General features: G+C 39.1%; 1 protein-coding gene across 3 annotated transcripts in view; it reads right to left on the bottom strand.

Annotated features, from left to right (window-relative positions):
* Positions 1 to 19074, bottom strand: part of SASH1 (SAM and SH3 domain containing 1) — a 516773-nt gene extending 497699 nt beyond the window's left edge. Inside the window, exon 1 of one of the 3 annotated variants that reach the window (XM_085216996.1) lies at positions 18603 to 19074. In XM_085216996.1, coding sequence (XP_085073122.1) covers positions 18603 to 19016 — 414 coding nt within the window. In that variant the 5' untranslated portion in view covers positions 19017 to 19074. The remainder of the gene's footprint in view (positions 1 to 18602) is intronic. The other 2 variants (XM_085216997.1, XM_085216998.1) reach the window with 2 other exon arrangements.
* Between the last annotated feature and the right edge of the window lie 7 nt (positions 19075 to 19081).

Raw genomic sequence — 19081 nt, 5'->3', positions numbered from 1 at the left:
TGAGAATTAGCTATGGATTACTACTGTCTCTTGAAGGGCCAGAAGTCTCAAACATAAGCTCCAATTTAGAGATTCATTTAAAGTCTGACCATTTTACCCACTATGGTGAGCTGTTCACAAGAGTCAAGTATAACACCTTTTCTTCCTGTTCCATAAAAGTACTCATTAAGATGTCATTCAAGAGAAAAAAAAAGATAAAAACATCAATATTTGGGTGCGTGTGCATAAGGCTAGAGAAAACAGGAGCAGCAGAAAGAACATCCAAACAAACTCTGACCTATATTCATTTCCAGTAATTACTAGAAAGGTGAAAGGCCAGTAGATTTTAAAACAAAATCCCCAGACCACATGTTTCAGTAGAAAAAAGGCACCAAGTTCTTAGCAAGAAAGAAAAAAGAATTCAACATGATGAATGACAGTTATGATTAAATACACCTAAGAGCAACAGCAAACTGGAAGTCTGTTTCAATTCTGCTTGCTGTTTATCTTATTTCCTTGTCACTAAGGAAATATATCCTTTCCCTGCATGGAACCGCAGTGACATTTGACAAAGCAATTAGGAAAAGGACGCTTGTGATCAGCTGCCTTCGCCCTGTTACCAAACACAGTCAATGCTCAGTTCATGATTCCAGCAGATGTTCGTGCTTTACAGACTTAGTGGGAACTTAAGGTCTTACTTTTTCTGTCCTTCCTGTGTGACACAAAACTGAGTCTAAACAGAGAAACCACTCAATTATGAGCAGTAAGTTTTAACCCATCCAGCACTATCCGCTCTACACAGAGCGGATAGTGCTGGATAAACTCTCACTAACAAAGTTATTTCTGCAAGTCCACAGCTAATGTGAAACCTGGTTTGAACACTCAGCAAACTGAAGAAAAGCCAGCTTGAGCAAAGAACTCTACTGTGTCCTTTTACTTCTCATCATCACAAACTGCCCTTTCTGGTTAATACTTTGCTGAAGAACTCCTGCTTATGAAACACTGAAATACAGACATACAGCATACAAAGACAGAAAGCAGCATTTTGAGGAGGCAGAGACAAACCCTGACAGGAGAGTAGTTAAAACTCTTGAATCCTTCCAGGCCTCATCTCTGCTTCTGCTCCATTTCCAGACTCGGGCCTCCAGTCTTTGCATGACTGTGGACTTTCCCATACCACTGGACTAAAAATCGAAACTAATCCTTCTCACAAAAAGATGACTTCTTGCATGTGCACTTCTGCAAGAAAGGGAGGTAGCACTTTCAAAAAAAAAAAAAAAAAAAAAAGACAGCCCCCCCCACAACCAGTTTAAACAGCTTGTAAAATGAAGGACTAATTCTGCCTCAGATTCTGTATTACAGTACTTAAAATAGTTAACAACTGATTTGGCTAACGGCATCTTCAATTATTCAGGAATGCAACCTGATGGAGCAGCTGTGAGGGCATCAGGGCACATAGCTCCTGGGCAAACTCCTCCTGACCCTGACATCAGTTGCTGGACTTGAGGAGTAGGTGTGCTGCCTTCACTGTAGAAACCCACCTGCATTTACAGATACACCAGAGATCAACTGCAGAAAGAGGGGGACAAATATCAGCCAGAGGTTCAAGTCTCCCAGAGAGGAAGGTCAGGACAAGGAGATGAAGAGGACAAGGAGACATGGAAAGTTGAGGCTGCCATTACAGACTGAAGAGATTCTGCTGGAAACCTGAGTTCAATTTCATCAAGCACTAAAAGCTCATTTGGAAAAATCCAAAAGAAACATTTTACAGACTCATCAGAAAATAGCCAGTAGTCTCTAGTACTACACACACGACACACAAGGAAAAAAAGGCTCTTTTCAGTCAAAGACTTGAGTTTCATCTCCCCTGCCTTGCATTTACTAATGCTCACATCATTTACTGTGATAAAACTGTGCTGCTACTTTAACTTGCCTATTCAACCCGCCTTATCTTATCACAGCTACCTAAATAAGGTATGCCACTGAAAGAACCTCAGCATTCCTATCCTGCAGCAGCCAGTACAGAGGTGTTCTCTGCTGCAGGGCAAGAGTTTTAATGAGGAAAATTTCCAAAGGTCAGCAGTTTAGGCTTTTTTTTTTTTTTGTCACTGTAAGGTGAATACAACTGTTAATCACAGAACTGTAGGGGCTGGAAGGGATCTCTGCAGATCACCACGTCTGACTCCCTGCTAAAGCAGCTCCCTACAGCAGGTGGCATAGGTTGGTGTCCAGACAAGTCTTGGATATCTCCAGAGGAGACTTCCCAACCTCTCTGAGCAGCCTCTTACAGTGCTCTGTCACTCCAACGCTAAATGTTTTTCCTTTGCATGGAACTTCCTCTGTTCCAGTTTCTGCCTGTAGCCCTTGCTCTATTGCTGTAAACTACCAAAAAAAGGTTCATTCCCACTGACTTGAATAAATGCAAGAAAACAGTTAAAACTTTAGCCACCTATCCAACAATACAGCACAAGCTAAAATAAACAATTGTAAACTTAGTGATGGGATTTGTCAAAAATGTCATTATTTCCATGAGAACTTGAAGAACACACTCATTCAACAGCTAGGGAACTTCCTTAGAGTCAATTTTTTCAATTAGCATTTCCAACCATCAGCTATATAATCATTAACTGTGCCAGTATGTTTTACACCGTGACTTGACTGTTAATGTACCTGAGCACTGTCTTATCTCAGTTAAAATCCAGGTTTAATAAGAAGGGGAAAGCGCTGTTTATGTTAATATTTTTGAACATTTTAAGGGAATGTGTATTTCTTAAGCTAGTTCTGACTCTTAAGTCTAAAACATAAAACCTAATTCATAAGCAATGCATCCTAAAGGCAGTAATCTGTTGTCCTTCACTTTTCATGCACCAAAATATCAGAAAAGAAATATTTGTGAAAGGAACACAAAGAAAGAACATGAACAAAAACCCACCACATTCTTACCTTACTATGAAGGTACGTAAAAAAATAATTTGCAGGTAAGATGTGTCTTCTTCTCTCTCTATACAGAATTTTAAAATGCTTATGACTTCACTGCATTACCTACCTTTTCAATAATGCATATCCATCTTAAATATGATTTTTGTGTTATGAGTAGAGGTGAAGAAGAAAAAGACTTGCTTACATCATTTGCTAGATAGAAACAAGTCTGGCAGCTTCTCTTAAAGTTAATGGGCTGTAACAGAAACTATAAGGGGAAATTATATATGTATATATACACATATACACACTATATATATATATATATATAGTCACACATGTGACTTTAGCTGTTGCAAACCAACTACTTCATCTTAGTTATAATTAATTTCCAGCAGCAAAAGATACAAAGGGTTACATGTGTATTCTTTAATGTGCAAGATTTGTATTAATACAATGTCTGTTTTTAATTTGTTATCTTCTATTAAAGAATAAAGAATTGTACTGCCTTCTAACGTGTAGCTCTTGAGCTTTAAATCACTGACCATAACTAATAAGCAGTGTAATAGCACGAGTATCTTAACTAAAACCACAGACTGCAATTTTGTTGATTGTAAATCATCATCATTTTTAATGCAAAAGCAACAGCAAATCTCTGTAATTACTGGGTGCATTTGAATCACTTTTATGATTACTGCTCTATACCCATTAGAAATCCAAAACACTGAACTGCACAGGGCATAAAACTGGAATTATGATACAGTGCAAGCTATAATTGAAATCCATAAATTTCTACACTGGTGTTCAAAATTATTTTGTTGCCAAGAACTGCAGAATTGACTTTAAAAACATTTACTTTAACAGAGTGTTGGCTGCAGTGATAACAGTAGTTAATTTCAGAGTACTTTAAAGTAAAAAAAAAAAAATTAAAAAAAAATGTTGAAAAATGTTAAGAATCACAAAAAAACTTCAGGAGTGCCATTCTATGTGATATTAAAAAAAAAAAAAAGATGAAGCCAGCAGTATTATACATGCATGCATTGCCTTTATTTGGTAATAAACAGAATATTATCTTCTAAAAGTATTAGTTCCCTAGGAAGGGAAATCAGAAATTAAACAACATACAACAGGAAATTCTTTTTAGGGTAACAGCTTTAATGTTTCAAGGTCCACAAAAGCAGACCTCAAAAATAAGAATAAGAGAAACTTAAATGCTTGCAGAAAAGAGGTATCAGAATATTCATAGACTTGGGCAGCCCAATTTACCAGAAGAGACTGGAAGAGCTGTTCTTGATTCAGCTCACAGAGCAAAGATATAAAAGAGATGAGTGCTCTCATAATGCTGGTTCATCTGGGATATTTCTTGAAAGGGAACTACTACTTGCATCCAATTAATCTCTACCTGTGTAGATGCATCCATGTTGGAGATTCAACATAAGTAGAAGGGCACCGTTTTGTTCTTTTTAGTTTTTCCATTGTAGCTTATTTAAGCTACAATCACTATCATCATTATTAAAAAATAAGTAATAAATCATTAATAAGTGTGGGTTGGAAAGCAGAAGATAGCATCTATTTTAAAAAAGGAGAAGTTGTTGAGGACCTTAATGAGGTTTTCTATCAAGAAGAAACAGACAAATTTCTTAGATGGATTCTTCCAGGACAACAGACTGATGTCATTGCCTGCTTCCACTGGTCACCAAAATTTGTTTTAATGTAAGCAATCTTGGTTTGTTCCTCTGGTTTGCTTCCTCTAAATTACGAAGACTTTTACCAGACACTGCAAAATCACTAGGAGACAATTTACAGATCCATCCTGTGGAACATCCAGAGAGAAAACTTGAACAGAAGAAAGTTGAAAGCATACTTTTTTCCAACTTCTTTGCATAAATTGCTTCAGGATGAGGCTACAACATCATACTTGTGATTACCACAGTCACAGCTGAAGAAGTACTCTTTAAACTAAAAAAATCATTCTCCTGGTATATAGTTTCCCCTTAATTACTTCCCAGATTTCCAAAATCTCCAGGCCAGGAGCAACCATGCAAAATTTTCTACCTTAAAAGGAATACACTGAACTGTTTGCTTTCAGGAACAGTATGTTGAAAGTGGGTTACAGCAGCGTTATTTAACAATGTTTCTACCTTTTTAGAAATAAAACGTTCAAGGAACTTCACAGAGTTATGCGTAGACAAATGTATGCTTGAGTAATTGGGTCTCCGAGATGATACAGCTTGCCCTCTTAGCATAAAGATCAGCACTTGTGAATCAAAACATATTCAGTCCATTATAACGATAAGGCAAACAACACTTAAGAACACTAAATGAATTCCCATTGCATTAACAGGAAAATCTGCCAATTATGCAAGTAGGTAATAAGAAGCATAGCACTACAGAGGGATAGTGATAGGATAAGAGATTCTTTTCTGATCTCTTCCTTCCATTGCTAAGGCTTGGAGAAATGCAAGCGTCACTTAGCTCTGGTCTTCTCTTGCCTGTGCATTTAAACTCTCCAAGGCATTTTAAGAACCTACATCCTTCCAACAGGACATCCTCTCCCCAGTTTATTACAAAAGCTACATTTCAGACTGCAATACACACAACAACTGAGAACTTATTTTATGGTCATGGAATCATTAATTTTTGTCAGGCCAAATGCTTCAGGTGTGATAGTCAAGTGCTCACTTCTGCCCTTTGCAGCATTACAGTACACAAATGTTCAAAACATATAGCCACTATGCAATTAATAAATAAACAGTAATTCTTCAGAAATAATTTTATCTGAGGTTTCGTTTCTGAGCTGCTGTTGATAGCAGAAGAGATTTACAAAAACTTCACTACCACATAAGGGACAAGTTAGGTAGATTTAAAAAAGGATGGAAGTCCTAGGGATTAGAAGCATGAATCTGAATTTCTAGCAAAATAGCATAGCAGCAAGATGCACAACTAAGAAGAAGAAGAAAATAGCATTTTGCTATACAGAATGAAAGTTGTGGTACGCCCTGTAATTCTGTTCTTGCATCAGTCATTCACTTGCTCATACTTGTACAGCAGGCCACGCTGGAGCCTTTGTCACTGACATACCACATAAAATACAGCAAAATAATCAACTGTGAGGTCCTGATGCAAGAAAAACTGCAGAAGAGAAGTAGTTTCTTGGAAGAAGCCAATCCACTGTGTCACTCACAGAGGATGAAATACTTGCAAAGGACTGACTGAATAAAAACATTAGTCCTACCCCTTGTGACCCTAAGTTGGGTCAGTGTACCTGCAGGGATACACAGATTTATTTTTACATGACATGTCCAGTAGGAAAAGAGTTTCATATAGTTTACACTTGAGACAGACTAACACGAAATAAAAATGTGTCTGAAAATTTACAAATTTAATCCCGATTCATCTGTGACCCAGGCACACTGCTGTTTTCTTCAGCTGTGTCCTGAACTATAGGATGGATACCATACAGTATTAACATGCATCAGGTCAAATCCTTGGCCACATTCAAAGTACAAAAAGCACTCCCCAGGAAGGGATTTATGCAGGTGTCTCAAGGCTTATCCTTTGCAGACTTCACTTTTGCACATTCATGTAGTACCAGTGGACCTACATTCCTTAGGTACCACAGAATCATGGAATGGTTTGGAAGGGATCCCAAGGACCATCATGTTCCAACTCCCCCCCACCACAGGCTGCTAGATTAAGAACTAGATCAGGTCAGCACAGAATTATTCTTGACTCCTACTTCCACTAGTAAACCAGCAGCAGTGACTGAAACAGAACAGACATACATGTCTGTGCTGGATCTTACAGGCACAAACAGAGGAGTTCACCTACAGGCTAGATAGAGTCTAGCCTGTACAACTAGACCAGTGGCATGGAGTGGGGAGGGAAGTGAACAGCAGGAAATGCCAGAGTGCACTCGAGGAGATGGGCTGCTGTGTGTCAAGAAAGTGTGCTGTCCTGCTTTAACAGCCATGAAGAGCAGTGACTAACTTGATGCAGAAAGACAACAGAAGATAAAACAAACCTGTGTTTGTTGGAACAAAACTATTATGTCATATGGAGAAAATCTTGTTGGTCCCTCCCCACACATAAAAATGCGTTTGTTTCCACAAATCAAGAGGTGACAAAATGATGGACAACACAGACTTATGAAAAACTAATTATGCTAAATCAACACAATCACCTTCTATCTCAGAAAAGGAAACTCCCAGCGTAAAAGAAATAAGTAGGTGCCACTAATCTTGATTTCAGAAACCCTTCTGATAACGTTTCACTAGAAATTCATACTAACAAACTAGGAAAGAATGGTCAAAGGCAAATAACTGGTACAAAACATTTGCAAAACTGTACCTACAGAATACATAAGACTAAATTTTGAAGAGTTATAGTAAGAAATCTTCCAGGAGACTGCTCTCAGCACAGTGATCATTTTCAGTACCAACATGGATGGTAAAAATGAAAATATTTTTATATCAGTGAGACACATTCAACCTGTTGGAGCATTAATGGACAGGAACTGGCCTTTGAATTCATAATTAATCCATTCTTGAAATGGAAGGAATCTGATCATAGAAGGACGTTATTCAGCAGCCACATAACAGCAAAAGTACAACAGGATATGGATCATTACATACACAAACAATGGCTAGCTTTCCCTCCTAAAGGGCTCAAGGATTGCTGTAGACCTAAGGCAGGAGCCAACAATGTAAGCATTACAAAAAGGGTTACAGCCATAAAGGGATAACCAATGCTCTGCCCTACACCAGCAAGGCCACAGACCTCTTCAGACCAATGAATGAAAGGATACCAGAAGAGCCATTTGCACACTCTCCTCCAAAAACAAACAAACAAGCAAAGGATGGACCATTAATTGTCAGACATTTGGGTAGGATTCAACAGAACCCTCAAAAATCTAAATCTTGCCAACAGAAGACATGGCAAGAAGTAACAAAATGAGTTGTAACACAGAAAATTAGATAAGATGTTAAGAAACAATTTTAACAGTAAAGACATCTTACCACATCAGGGATTAATAAGATTACAGGAGTTGCATTACTTAAAATTAGGAAACAGCTTGTCAAGCTAAAGTCTGAAGAAAACACTCCTATTTCACTATTCAGATGCTTAAATCAATTTGACACATATTTCAACCACAAAAATTACTGAGGGCTGGTACGACCAATTAGCCAAACAGCAGAAGGACAACTAACTCCCTGTGTAGATAAGGTATCATATGAGCAAAACATTTATCAAACAAAAACGAACAACAAACTTTAGCAACCTCAGCTTAGCCAAACCTTAGGAGTATGTAAGGGGAACATAGTAGAAACTACTGCACCAATTTTACTACTTTTTCTGTTTTTCTGAGATAGACATTTCTGGTTCAGTTCCACGTAGCACTACTACTTTGTGCAGAGGAAAAAACTTTGCATAAAGCTGCAGGAGTCTTTCAAACACGTTCTTCAGCTGCAGGCTCTCTAAGCAACATCCAAAGCTGGGATTTAAACATGAACCCTTTAAAAAAAATAAAAAAGCTTTTATCTTCCAGCTTCTTGAATTTAGAAGACAGTATTTAGAAACCTACCATCTAAAAATTCTTTATGCACAGTTTTGGGGAAGAAAAAAAACACCACAAGAACACCAACATCCTCACAGTTATCACTTTGGGGCCTTTTCGTCCATTCTCAGTGTGACAAAGATGGCTACGTAGGCACAAGAAATGAGCTTATAGGTCTAAGAACTCATATGCTTATCATGAGAAAGCAGAAACCAGTTATTCCGAAAGAAATGTAAAGGAGCATGATGGCAGCCAGCCAGTAACTCCTTCAATCACTTTAAATGATAACAAGTAAAAAATATTAGTTACAATGCCTGTTAAATTTCTACCTTTAGGCACAACAGAACACGTAAATAAGACAAATCCCCCCATATCACCTAAGTCCAAGAGTTATCTCCACCGTTGTGTAAACAGCTCCAAAATAACATTGCATAAACTCTCCGTATAAAGACATTTTTTTCAACTTGTCTGTTCTTACGATTTCTTTACTACACGTTGTATCTTCTTTCCAAGTTCAGCTTCTACCTGGCAGTTTCAGCCCAGTAAGTTAATAATAATCAATACATAGCAGTATTCTTCTTATATGGGCTGAATAGTCCTTTTGAGAGAAATAGCCTGAATCGAGAAATAAATAATCACAGCATAATTATCAACTTCTTTCATTTCCTTCATTCTAAATATTTCCATATACCAAAAAAGCATCTTAACCATCTTTTTATTCTTTTGTTTCTGGGTGAAAAAAAAAGGAAAATCGTTCTGAATCTCATTGTACTGTTTGATAGGCTATGGCTTATTTCACACATCTCCAGACTGGAACAAGGGGGAAGGAAGAGCAAGGAAAATAAAAGGCGCAGATCAATTTAACCTCACGTTGATCCAGCTAATAAAAGTACATTTAAAGAACTACTTCCATCAAGGTTAGACAAAGACCAGAAAACAGTGATTATATTTTTGTATTTATTGCTTTGAAAGTAGAATTACAGATTCTGTGCAAAAACAAACAAATTTCTTTTGTTCCCAACAAAATCAATAGCTGAAGTTCCGCAATCTCTCATGGTATGGGGTCAAAGCCTACACATCCAGCTGAACTTAATGTAGAGATGCTTTTGCTTTTGAAAACTCCACTGCACAGAAGGCAAAGGTTCTTACAGGTTAGACAAGAACTATCAGTGCTGATGTCTGTTTAGAAAGCGCTATAAAAACTTCTAAACTCAAACATCCCCTAACAAGCTCTGCTTCACTGAAGCACACCTACTTACATTTAGTGGCTGCCATATTTGCTTATACCAGTTATTAATCAAACATCCTGAAGCAACAATGATTAAGCACATGGCCATCAAACAAAAGGCAAAATACAGAATGCTAGAAGTTTATCAGATGAGGAAGTCTCTCTGACAGCTATAACTTAGTTTTAAGTATTCACTAGAGTTGTTTTTTTTTTTTTCTTCTTCTTTAATGCTGGTTAATGTGAGCAGTATTTCAGTGAAACACCGACACCAAAACTAAGGCTTATTTATCACCTAAAGGTTAAAAATGGACACAGATAACAAGTAACACATTAAAGAGTGTTTAACATAGATTGTAAGCCTTTGAATCCATACAAACTATAAATATTGCTGTTTGCTTATTATTCATCATCTCTGTGATATACACAGTTAATTGAATAGTAGTTGTTTATCACTATCTGAAATAGCCTACAAAAAAGTTCTTGAAAGTTAATCACTTTTCAAGCCAAACATGCACTAAAATAAATAAGGAGTAGTCAAGAGCAATGCCCTTTGCAGTGAAGACTTTTTTCTCAGCAGGAACCAGAGAAGAAAGAACATCACTTAGCTTTTACTACTAAAGAGCCAATTTAAGTACTGGGAGGAATTGCATAAAGGAATAAACATCAGTGAAAATATCTGAATCACTCAAGGTCTCTTAAAAATACCAGCTCTAGAACTTGAGAATAGAACTTAAACACCTCATGTAATTTGAAGAAAAAGACTCTACCGCTTCAGTTAAAAATAATGTATCCTGAAAGTCTAACATTAGAAACTTATGAATTAAAACCTATCAAGTATATGAAGTCTACATACAAGTACTGCCTCATAGAGTAGCAGGGAAGAGGATAATCATGGAGTTAGAATGTGCTAATAAAGGGATGAAGTTGCTGTCGCTGTACAGCAAGTCCAAATTAGAGAGAGATCCTTCTGTAGCAAATGTGACAAGAAAAACAAGGAAGAAGAAAAAGCTATTTTTAAAAACATGGTGCTCAATTCCTTATGCACATAAGAAGTACATTCAATACAAAGGAATGTCTGCATTACTTTCCAAATTCAGGTCAATGCTATTAACTATCGCATCAGTTTCACCCACTTAGAAGTCTATAAAGGAATTAACTCCCCTCAACAAATTCAGGCTTCTTACAAAAACACAACATCCAGAAAGAACATATTGCAATAGCTTATTTCCTGTTAGATATCCTAGAAGTTGATTTAATGAACTCCACACTTGCATAAGCAGCTCTTTTTAATATTTTTACACATAGAATATAAGTTCTTTTCCAAGCAAACTTCCAAAATTATGATGAAACTGTCCCTCAGGGCAACAGCCAAACCCTTTACAACTTCCCTTGTAGGTGAAGTAATACCACTACTTAAAGCTTGCAAGAAAACCACCCAATTTTGTAAGAAACATTAAAAGAAAAAAAAAAAAAAAAAGTATAGTACCAACACTATCATATACTTGCTAGAGCATCAGTACTAGCTCCCTTCAACAAGAGACTCAAGCTTCCTCGAAGGATGAATTCTTTCTACTTCTACTACCAAAATCTTTTCCAAATGCATAACATTTACTTACAGCAACTGGCATTGTAGATGATGTAAACTCCCCGGAAAAATATCCTAAACTGATTAAATCCTTCCCAAGCTGCCGCTCACCGTTAAAAGCACCATAAATGAGCAGAGGCCACCAGCATGGGTGTGCCTAGCAGCAGGCCAGGCTCAGCTGACGGCCCTTAGTAGTTAAAGCAGTTCCCATCATTCCACTACCCTGCACTCACAAGCCTTTCTACCAAAAAGAATAAAATCTTTTTCCCAGGGAACGGCTGCATCAGAACTCAAAGAAATTTTTTACTCAGAGAGAGTTAAGGCACAGGCTGCCCAGAGCTGTTCCCACTGATGTCATATGCAGCATGATAACACCACATCTCTACCTTGAGGGTGTGGGCGCTTATGACAAATGTAGTTCATCTGGAGAAAAAAAAGAAACTCGTGGAAGACTCACATTTGTATGCAGTTATAAGTTTTATTTGATATTCCTAATTTATAGCTATTGACAGGACAATTCTAAACAATTGTTTACTTGATTGCAGCCAAAATCCATGAATGTGGATTTCAGATGTTATTTACTAAACATTCATTCCTGACCAAAACTGTCAGATCTAAATTCATAAATCAGCCTTGCTGCTGTTCAAGCTGCTAATTTTGGTTTCTTTTTGCACGCTACTGCTACATTTTCTGTCGTCATCTCCTGTTGTACGGTTTTTATCCATCACAATTAGAGCTGGTAAGGGCAGACTTGTTAGCTTCAAGCCAAGCTCAGCATCAAATGAAATCCCTGGCAAAACCCCCACTGACTTCACTGGGAATGAAACCAAGTGGAGGAGCAAGACTCCGTCCAGAGGCATGTATCACCACAATTCACATACTGCTGAGCTCGTGAGAACGACAAGGCATTATTTGAAGGCAGTTACAGTTGCATTTCATTTGACAGACCATTTCCCTTTTGCTTCGCAAAACATTCAGAGACGTTAGTTACACTCTGCAATAGCAAAGCTAGCAGACTTGAAGACTCGGTGCAGACAGTTGTGTGTCAGCCTGGCAGCGTCGGGGAACGTTCAGCAATTCTGTACTTCCTGCTGCAGAGCTGCTCCCAAAATAACACAGCACTGCTAAACATAGCGCCGCGTGTACTTTTAAGAAATGACAATTCCTGCAGCGCGTACAAGCAACCGCGTTTGTCAAGATAAGCACATCAACACGAGATGTCATGTTAGGCTAGACAAAGAGATTGAACGAGATAGCTTTGTCAAACACAAAGCAAAGTGTCTCATTCAAACTGACAAAGCAAGAAATGTAAAAGTTCCACCTACCACCGCAGCCTGTCCTGCCCTGCTTTGGGAGAATCTCAAGACAGGAAGTGACCTCCTGTAACTGATGTAATAAGTTCTCTGCTAACCTGCACTGACATTACTCCTGTCACTTCAGATCACGCTACGGCATTTTACACGGGTTCTATAGTACCTGTGGGGGTGTTTCTGATCGTATCTGTGGATTTATATACCTTAGTGGTAAGGACTGATCGTAACAATTATACCTTGTGTGCATGTGTTAACAGGCAAAATTAACAGCGTAACTAATTGTCATTATATTCAAGCTACTGTTTATTCTGATATTGCTTTTCTTACTTACACATAGGGGAGTTCACATTTAACATATGGGCAATGACCCTGCAGTAGTTGGTCCCAGCACTTCATCTGTCTGCAACTTTTCATGTGACTTTAGGAAAACTCTTCAACTTTCCTTCAATGAGGAAAATTCATCAATCTAAAATGAGGGACATTGCTGCCCTACATACAAGGCAGATGCAGTATGGTGGTATTGGCTATAAACAGAACAAACAGAACTAAAAACACGGCTCACGAGATTACTTCGTGAGATTTCTTTTTCCTTTGCCATTCAGTTGTATAACAGCATGGGCTCACTCACCCTACATATGGAGGAGACAGAAGCTCTGGGGGTGGCATCAACAAAAATCTTTTTCTTAGAAAGTATTTTCTCCTCAGAAAGGCTCACAGTGACCAAACTTAGATAAAACAAGACAATTATATGGATATTCAGGAGTGAAACTTGGGGTTTGACTTTTGCCCCAGTGGTGGTGCCTGTTGATGTGCAGTGCACACACACACATGCATGCACACCAGCAGGCATTCCTCTTTTGCCAGGGAATATTAGTTTAGCTTCTCCTTCAAATATAAAGCCATATGGAGGCTGGCTGAAGGTGTTGCTTCTTGCAGGGGAAGGCAGCTCTTCCACCGAGCTCAGGACCACTAACTCCTCTTCTCCCCTATCCAGCCCACACCCCAACCTCACCTGTGAAAATACAGTGGATGGCTGAAAGCACTATAAAAGGAGGGAAAATTATGCAAAGCTAATAGGGGCTTCTCTCGGGACTCCACCTTTAATACACCCTAATGGGATCTTCCTCCCCTCAAAAATGTAACATAATGAAACCCAGGAAAATTCGCATTCAACATTTTCAGAGGAGATTGAATACACTTTAAAATATTCAGGAACAATTCAAATGCAAATATGGCAGAGTGCTGCATTATTCATATTCTGCAACAATTTGCCTTAATGCTCTGTTAGGGCGAAGTCCCTTTCCGGTTTGTTTTTTGTGAGTTTAATAAATCAGGACTTTGAAACAACTGCCCAATAGATGAGGTGCCATATTTTTCTTAAAAACAAACAAACAAACAAAAAAAAAAACCAAACAGTGGTACGAAATCAAAGGCAAATGCATTGCTTTCTAGTACAAAATACCTTTTCACTCCCTGAATATCGCCTGTAGCTTTGCTAATTTATTGCCATGAAAATATTGTTACTACTTAATGCACTAGTACTTTTGTCAATAGGCAGCTTTCCCCAAGGCATATTTGAGAACGCTCTGCTAATCAGGGTTGATGCAGTTATTTCAAAGCAGCCAGGTCTTTAGAAAAAGGTTCATGTTTAATTTCAGAATGGGAGAGCATTGCCATTTCAAAGCACAATATTTTTAATTCACTGAATTCATTTCTGTAGCTATCTAAATCACTAACTAAATTATCCAGCCACAGACTCAGTTTGAATCTGTGTTACAAAGCAGTACTGCTGGCATCTTCACTTCTTAGCATATAACTTATGCGAGATATTCCTCATTTTATAACGGTGAGGATTAAACAAAGATTTAATCAGAAACACAAATCTGTGCCATCCCATCAGCACGGAACTTAAAAATACATAGTTGAGCTTTTAATGAGATAACTCACTTGGATCTGACTTCTTACTTTTCTACATCTGCTTTAGCTCTTGAGATTATGACCTCAAATGCAGATGAATTTCCAGTGCTTGTCTTCCAAGCGTGCTGATAATCACAAACAGCACAGTGAGTGACAATGAAGTCAGACACCCATGCGAACATCGTACCACAGTTTTATTCCTCTAATAAATATGGAAATCTACATCAGTATAACTATATTGAAGTTAAGCAAATCATTTTAATTGGCGTGGGACCTTTTAATGAATGTATATTTTCCGTCATTTTTAATACATTTGCAATTCTCTGCAGATTAAAATTGAATAAAATTCTTCAAGAATGGGTCAGGCCATTTATTTCAATTAGAAATAGTAATGAAATTCCAGTAAACTATTAAATGTCACTTAATCTGTATTCAAGACAAATAGAATACTTAATTTCTCTTGACGTGTTCCACAAAAAGGTATCCTCCTTGTCTTTATATTGACTAAAGTGGCGCTCCTCTGCTTTCCAAACACCACAGTGACATTTAGTGACATTATTCCTGCTCGAAACCAGCACAGACAATCTGTTTTGCAACCAGCCCACCAAGGTAAGAATGTCTGCATGGGGGTTAAGGCTCTACTGCCTTTGTTCCAGCTGGTTCAGGTCGGTGCTGAGCTCTCCTTTGTTCAGTTTAATAGAAAACTTGAGGGTTTGCTTTTTTTTTTTTTTTTCCTTCTCCCATCAAATCCATCCAGAAAATGTCTACATGTCAAAAGAACACTAACAGTATTCCTACACAAGGCATAATTACTTTTCTAATTAAAGACAGAATCACAACACCCAAGGAGAAAATGTTTTTGGATGACACAGATGTTTCATTTGACTTGGGGAGGTACTGCTGGTTGTTGTGTGAAGGGCATGAGAGCCCCTCACTTCCACACGTTTCTTACATTCACAAAGCTTCTAAACTCATCAGAGACAGCAGGCTTGAAACTGAAACAGAAGGCTTGGAGTATTAAGGAACATTACCAACCTCAAACAAAAATCCAGCCTCAGTGGAGTTCATCTCTGTAGCAACTCTATTCCTCAGTTTATATTTGCAAAATATAGAATACTCAATTTGAGGAAGTGAGGTCTTGTTATAATTCTCATGGAAATAATCAAGATGGCTTGCGATAATTCTCCGTGTCTGAAGTCACCCACACACATGGCTTGAATTCAAAGTCTGCACATCTTTAAGAGATTTATATTAGGCTGTGCTAAGTAGGTGTTACTCATTTCTTCTGGGTGTGATCAAGCTAAGTCAAACTAAACTTTACCTTACCAATGCTTTCCTATCCCTCACACTCTGTGGTTTTCATCTGAAAATACAGCAACAACACCAAGAGGACAGCAAAGGGATGCTTTCAACATCTCAGCATCCACACCTAAAACTCATTTTTGATCTTTTGATGAGCGCGCAAAAGGTTTCAAACAAGACAGAGGATCAGCAGCACTTCCAGTTCTCAGGGTCATTTCCAGATAAAACTCCAAAATTGTCTGAGAACTACATAACTGAAGGCAGTGAGCAATCTTCAGGAAACAAGTAAAATGCAACATCTGTATGCAACCATTAATATACGTATACACAGAAGCATGCATCTCTTTGTATGGTTCCAGTCATAAACATCAGAAGGCTGTATGTCCACGTAAGCCATGCGACAAAGAAGGCGGCTGGCTAGCCATGCAGTGGCACAAATGTAAATCCATCTTCGAAAGTTCGATGTCTGGTGAACAATATCCACATGACCATCTGTAGACAGACATGTCCTTTAACAAATACATACAAAGAACTTAAGATAAACTTCAAGATGGTTCTTAATCCTACGCAGAGGACAATCTACTTTCTTTTGACATGTAGAACTCTGTACAGTGCATATTCTATATAAAAGCATATAATATAGATTGATGAAATTACAGCCACAGTTTTCTAAAGGATTTTTTTTTAGAAAAAGGGATGGTTACAATACTGTGCTTTCCCAAATGAAAGAACAAAATATTTCATTTCTCCTGTTCTGCACATGAATAGTGCACAGTGACGTGATCTTTTAGTATTCCCTTTAAGCTGTTTTCAAGATGGATTGCTACAGTGGGTGGCATTCACAATAACACATGTTGAGCAACACACATTCAGATCTTGCCAGCTTTATGGTTTCTTAGAACATTCTACAATCTGAAGTGATTCACACCAAGAAGATGGAGAAAGTTTTTCTATTACTGCAAGTAAAAATGATGTTAATATGCATTTACCATCCAAAATAAATACTGACATTGCAAGATGAACTAAAAGAAATTAAGCTTGGTTCCTCCTTCTACTACAGAATGTTCCATTCGGGTTTAAAAAGCATATTAGCATTAAAGCTGAGTGACAATTTCTGTGTAAGATGAGTTTGCCCTGACAGCTAACCTGCGCTACTATCAAAGCCATCAAATTAAAACAAGGTGAGCTAAAGAAGAAAGCAATGCCTAAGATTTTCATTTCCTTGATGTCATACACTGTCATCTCAGGAATTTTATAATTCCTATAGAGAAGATAGAAGGTAGAGGGTTCCCCTGGTAAGAAGGAATTGGTGACTGTGAGCACACAAAGTTGAAAGGAAGAAGTGAAGCATAGTTTCAAAGGTGGGTGATGAGCTGTGGCTTCATTAATAAGCAAAAACTTTTACAGAAGTTTGTTTATGTTAGACAGGTAATGACAATTACAGACAGGCGTCAGTCCAAACAAGTATCACTTCAAAGGGAAAAAAAATCTCTTTGAAATGACACAGGAAGTTTCAGAAGATGCTGTACTCAGACTTCAAAATGTGCATTCAAGAATGTTTTTATTAGACTTGACCACTGTCCTATCAGATTTGATTCACTGTTTCTGACAATGTCATCAGCCAGATGTTTCAGGAAAAGGTGAACACAAATATCTCAGACCAGTTGGCTGCACTGCACTTGAGAAGTGACCATCGGCCTTCTATCACCAAGCCCTTAAAAGTACAAATCCTGATAGCCTTATTATGCTTTAAGTCTTATTATGCGCACCTCTACATTGTTTACCAAGTTGGATTTCACTCTTTCTTCTCACATCCAAGTCCCCTGCTGCTGGTATTAATTCTCAATTTTAATTTCTCACAATCATAATAATCTCCAGAAACCTGGACCTGCAGACCTCTCCATTGCTTTGCTTCAATACTTTCAACTCCGAGGTATAAAAGTACCCACAATTTCTACCAAAGAGTCAGACTTCCAATCAAAGAGAATGCAGGCAGCTTGGGTCATGAAACAACTTGCTGAAACACTTCATTCTGAACTCTAAAGCAAACATACATCACATAATACCTTGTTTTCTTTCACAAATCACTTTCTCATTCACGGCATTGTCTTTTAATTTTATAGTTACATAACTTCCAGACATGTTATTATTATGTTTTAAACTTTTCAAATATAAGAACTAGATGAATATTGGGGTTTCATCAAACTGGGATGTAGTCTTCGGAGACCTTCACTTTTCTGCCTTTCAGCAAAGCATGTCATAGACCTAGACCAACTTGTACCCGGAGCAGCTGACAAATGGTTCTGACATTCAGCAGTCACTGCCACCCTTCAGTCAATAAACAGAGGATGAGCAGTTGTTCCACTGGCCGCACTACTGCTTCCTTCAAGAGCCACTTCACCAACAGGAACTGACACTACAGCACTACCTTTATCAAAATACAGGAGACGCTATCACTCACCAACACAATGGGAAACTTTCAGAGGGAAAAACCAAAAACATCCAGAAGCTTATCCTGTCAATCTCTGCCTTCATGCCTCAGACTGGACATAAAGAACCGATTTATAACAATAAATCAGAAGTGCAGCACACGGGCCCAGCTGAAGTGGTGGATGGGGAGGATCTCACCCGCCATGGCCCCGCTCCTCTGCACGTGAGGCTGGCACTAAGTTTGGACCGTGCTTTGCCTCAAACACACTCCGACCCCGATGCGTGCAGCTCCGCACCCTGGTGCCACGCTGGTGGAGAGGCCCACAGCAGCAAACCTCCAGCCGCCGCCACCTCCCCTCAAGAGCCCCTTACCTTGTTGGAGTAGGGGGGCTTGCTCAGGTTGATGCCGTCGCGGACCAGCTTGTCCCGGATCATGATCTTCAGCTTCAGCCTCGGGTAGACTACCGGGCCCCCGCGGCCAGGCCGGTGTCGAGGGGCCGCCCCGTCCTGCCCCGGTGGGCGGCGGGGCCCCTTGGCGGGAGGCGCGGGCGGCGGCTCGAGGGTGAAGTAGAGCCCCGCCGCCCGCTCGTCCGCCTCCCGCAGCCTCCGCACGGCCTCGTGGATCCGGCGGCGGTGCTGGGGCACGGACACGCCGATGGCATCCAGGTCCGGGTCGCCGATCTGCTTGCAGACCTCCAGGTCATCGTAGCCATTGTCTACAAAGGACTCGGCGTACTGGGGGAGCTGCAGGGTTTTCAGCCACTCGTACACTATGTTGGTGCACATGCTGCCTCCAAAAGAAGGACGAGTGCAACTTTCAGCACCGAAGCCAGCCTCCCTCTTGCCTCTCC

This window comes from Meleagris gallopavo, chromosome 2 (assembly GCF_905368555.1).
Source record: "Meleagris gallopavo chromosome 2, MGAL_WU_HG_1.1, whole genome shotgun sequence".
NCBI classification, from domain to species: Eukaryota; Metazoa; Chordata; class Aves; order Galliformes; family Phasianidae; genus Meleagris; species Meleagris gallopavo.
Note: the sequence above shows the minus strand (reverse complement) of the source record. Positions and strands in the feature narration are given on the sequence as shown.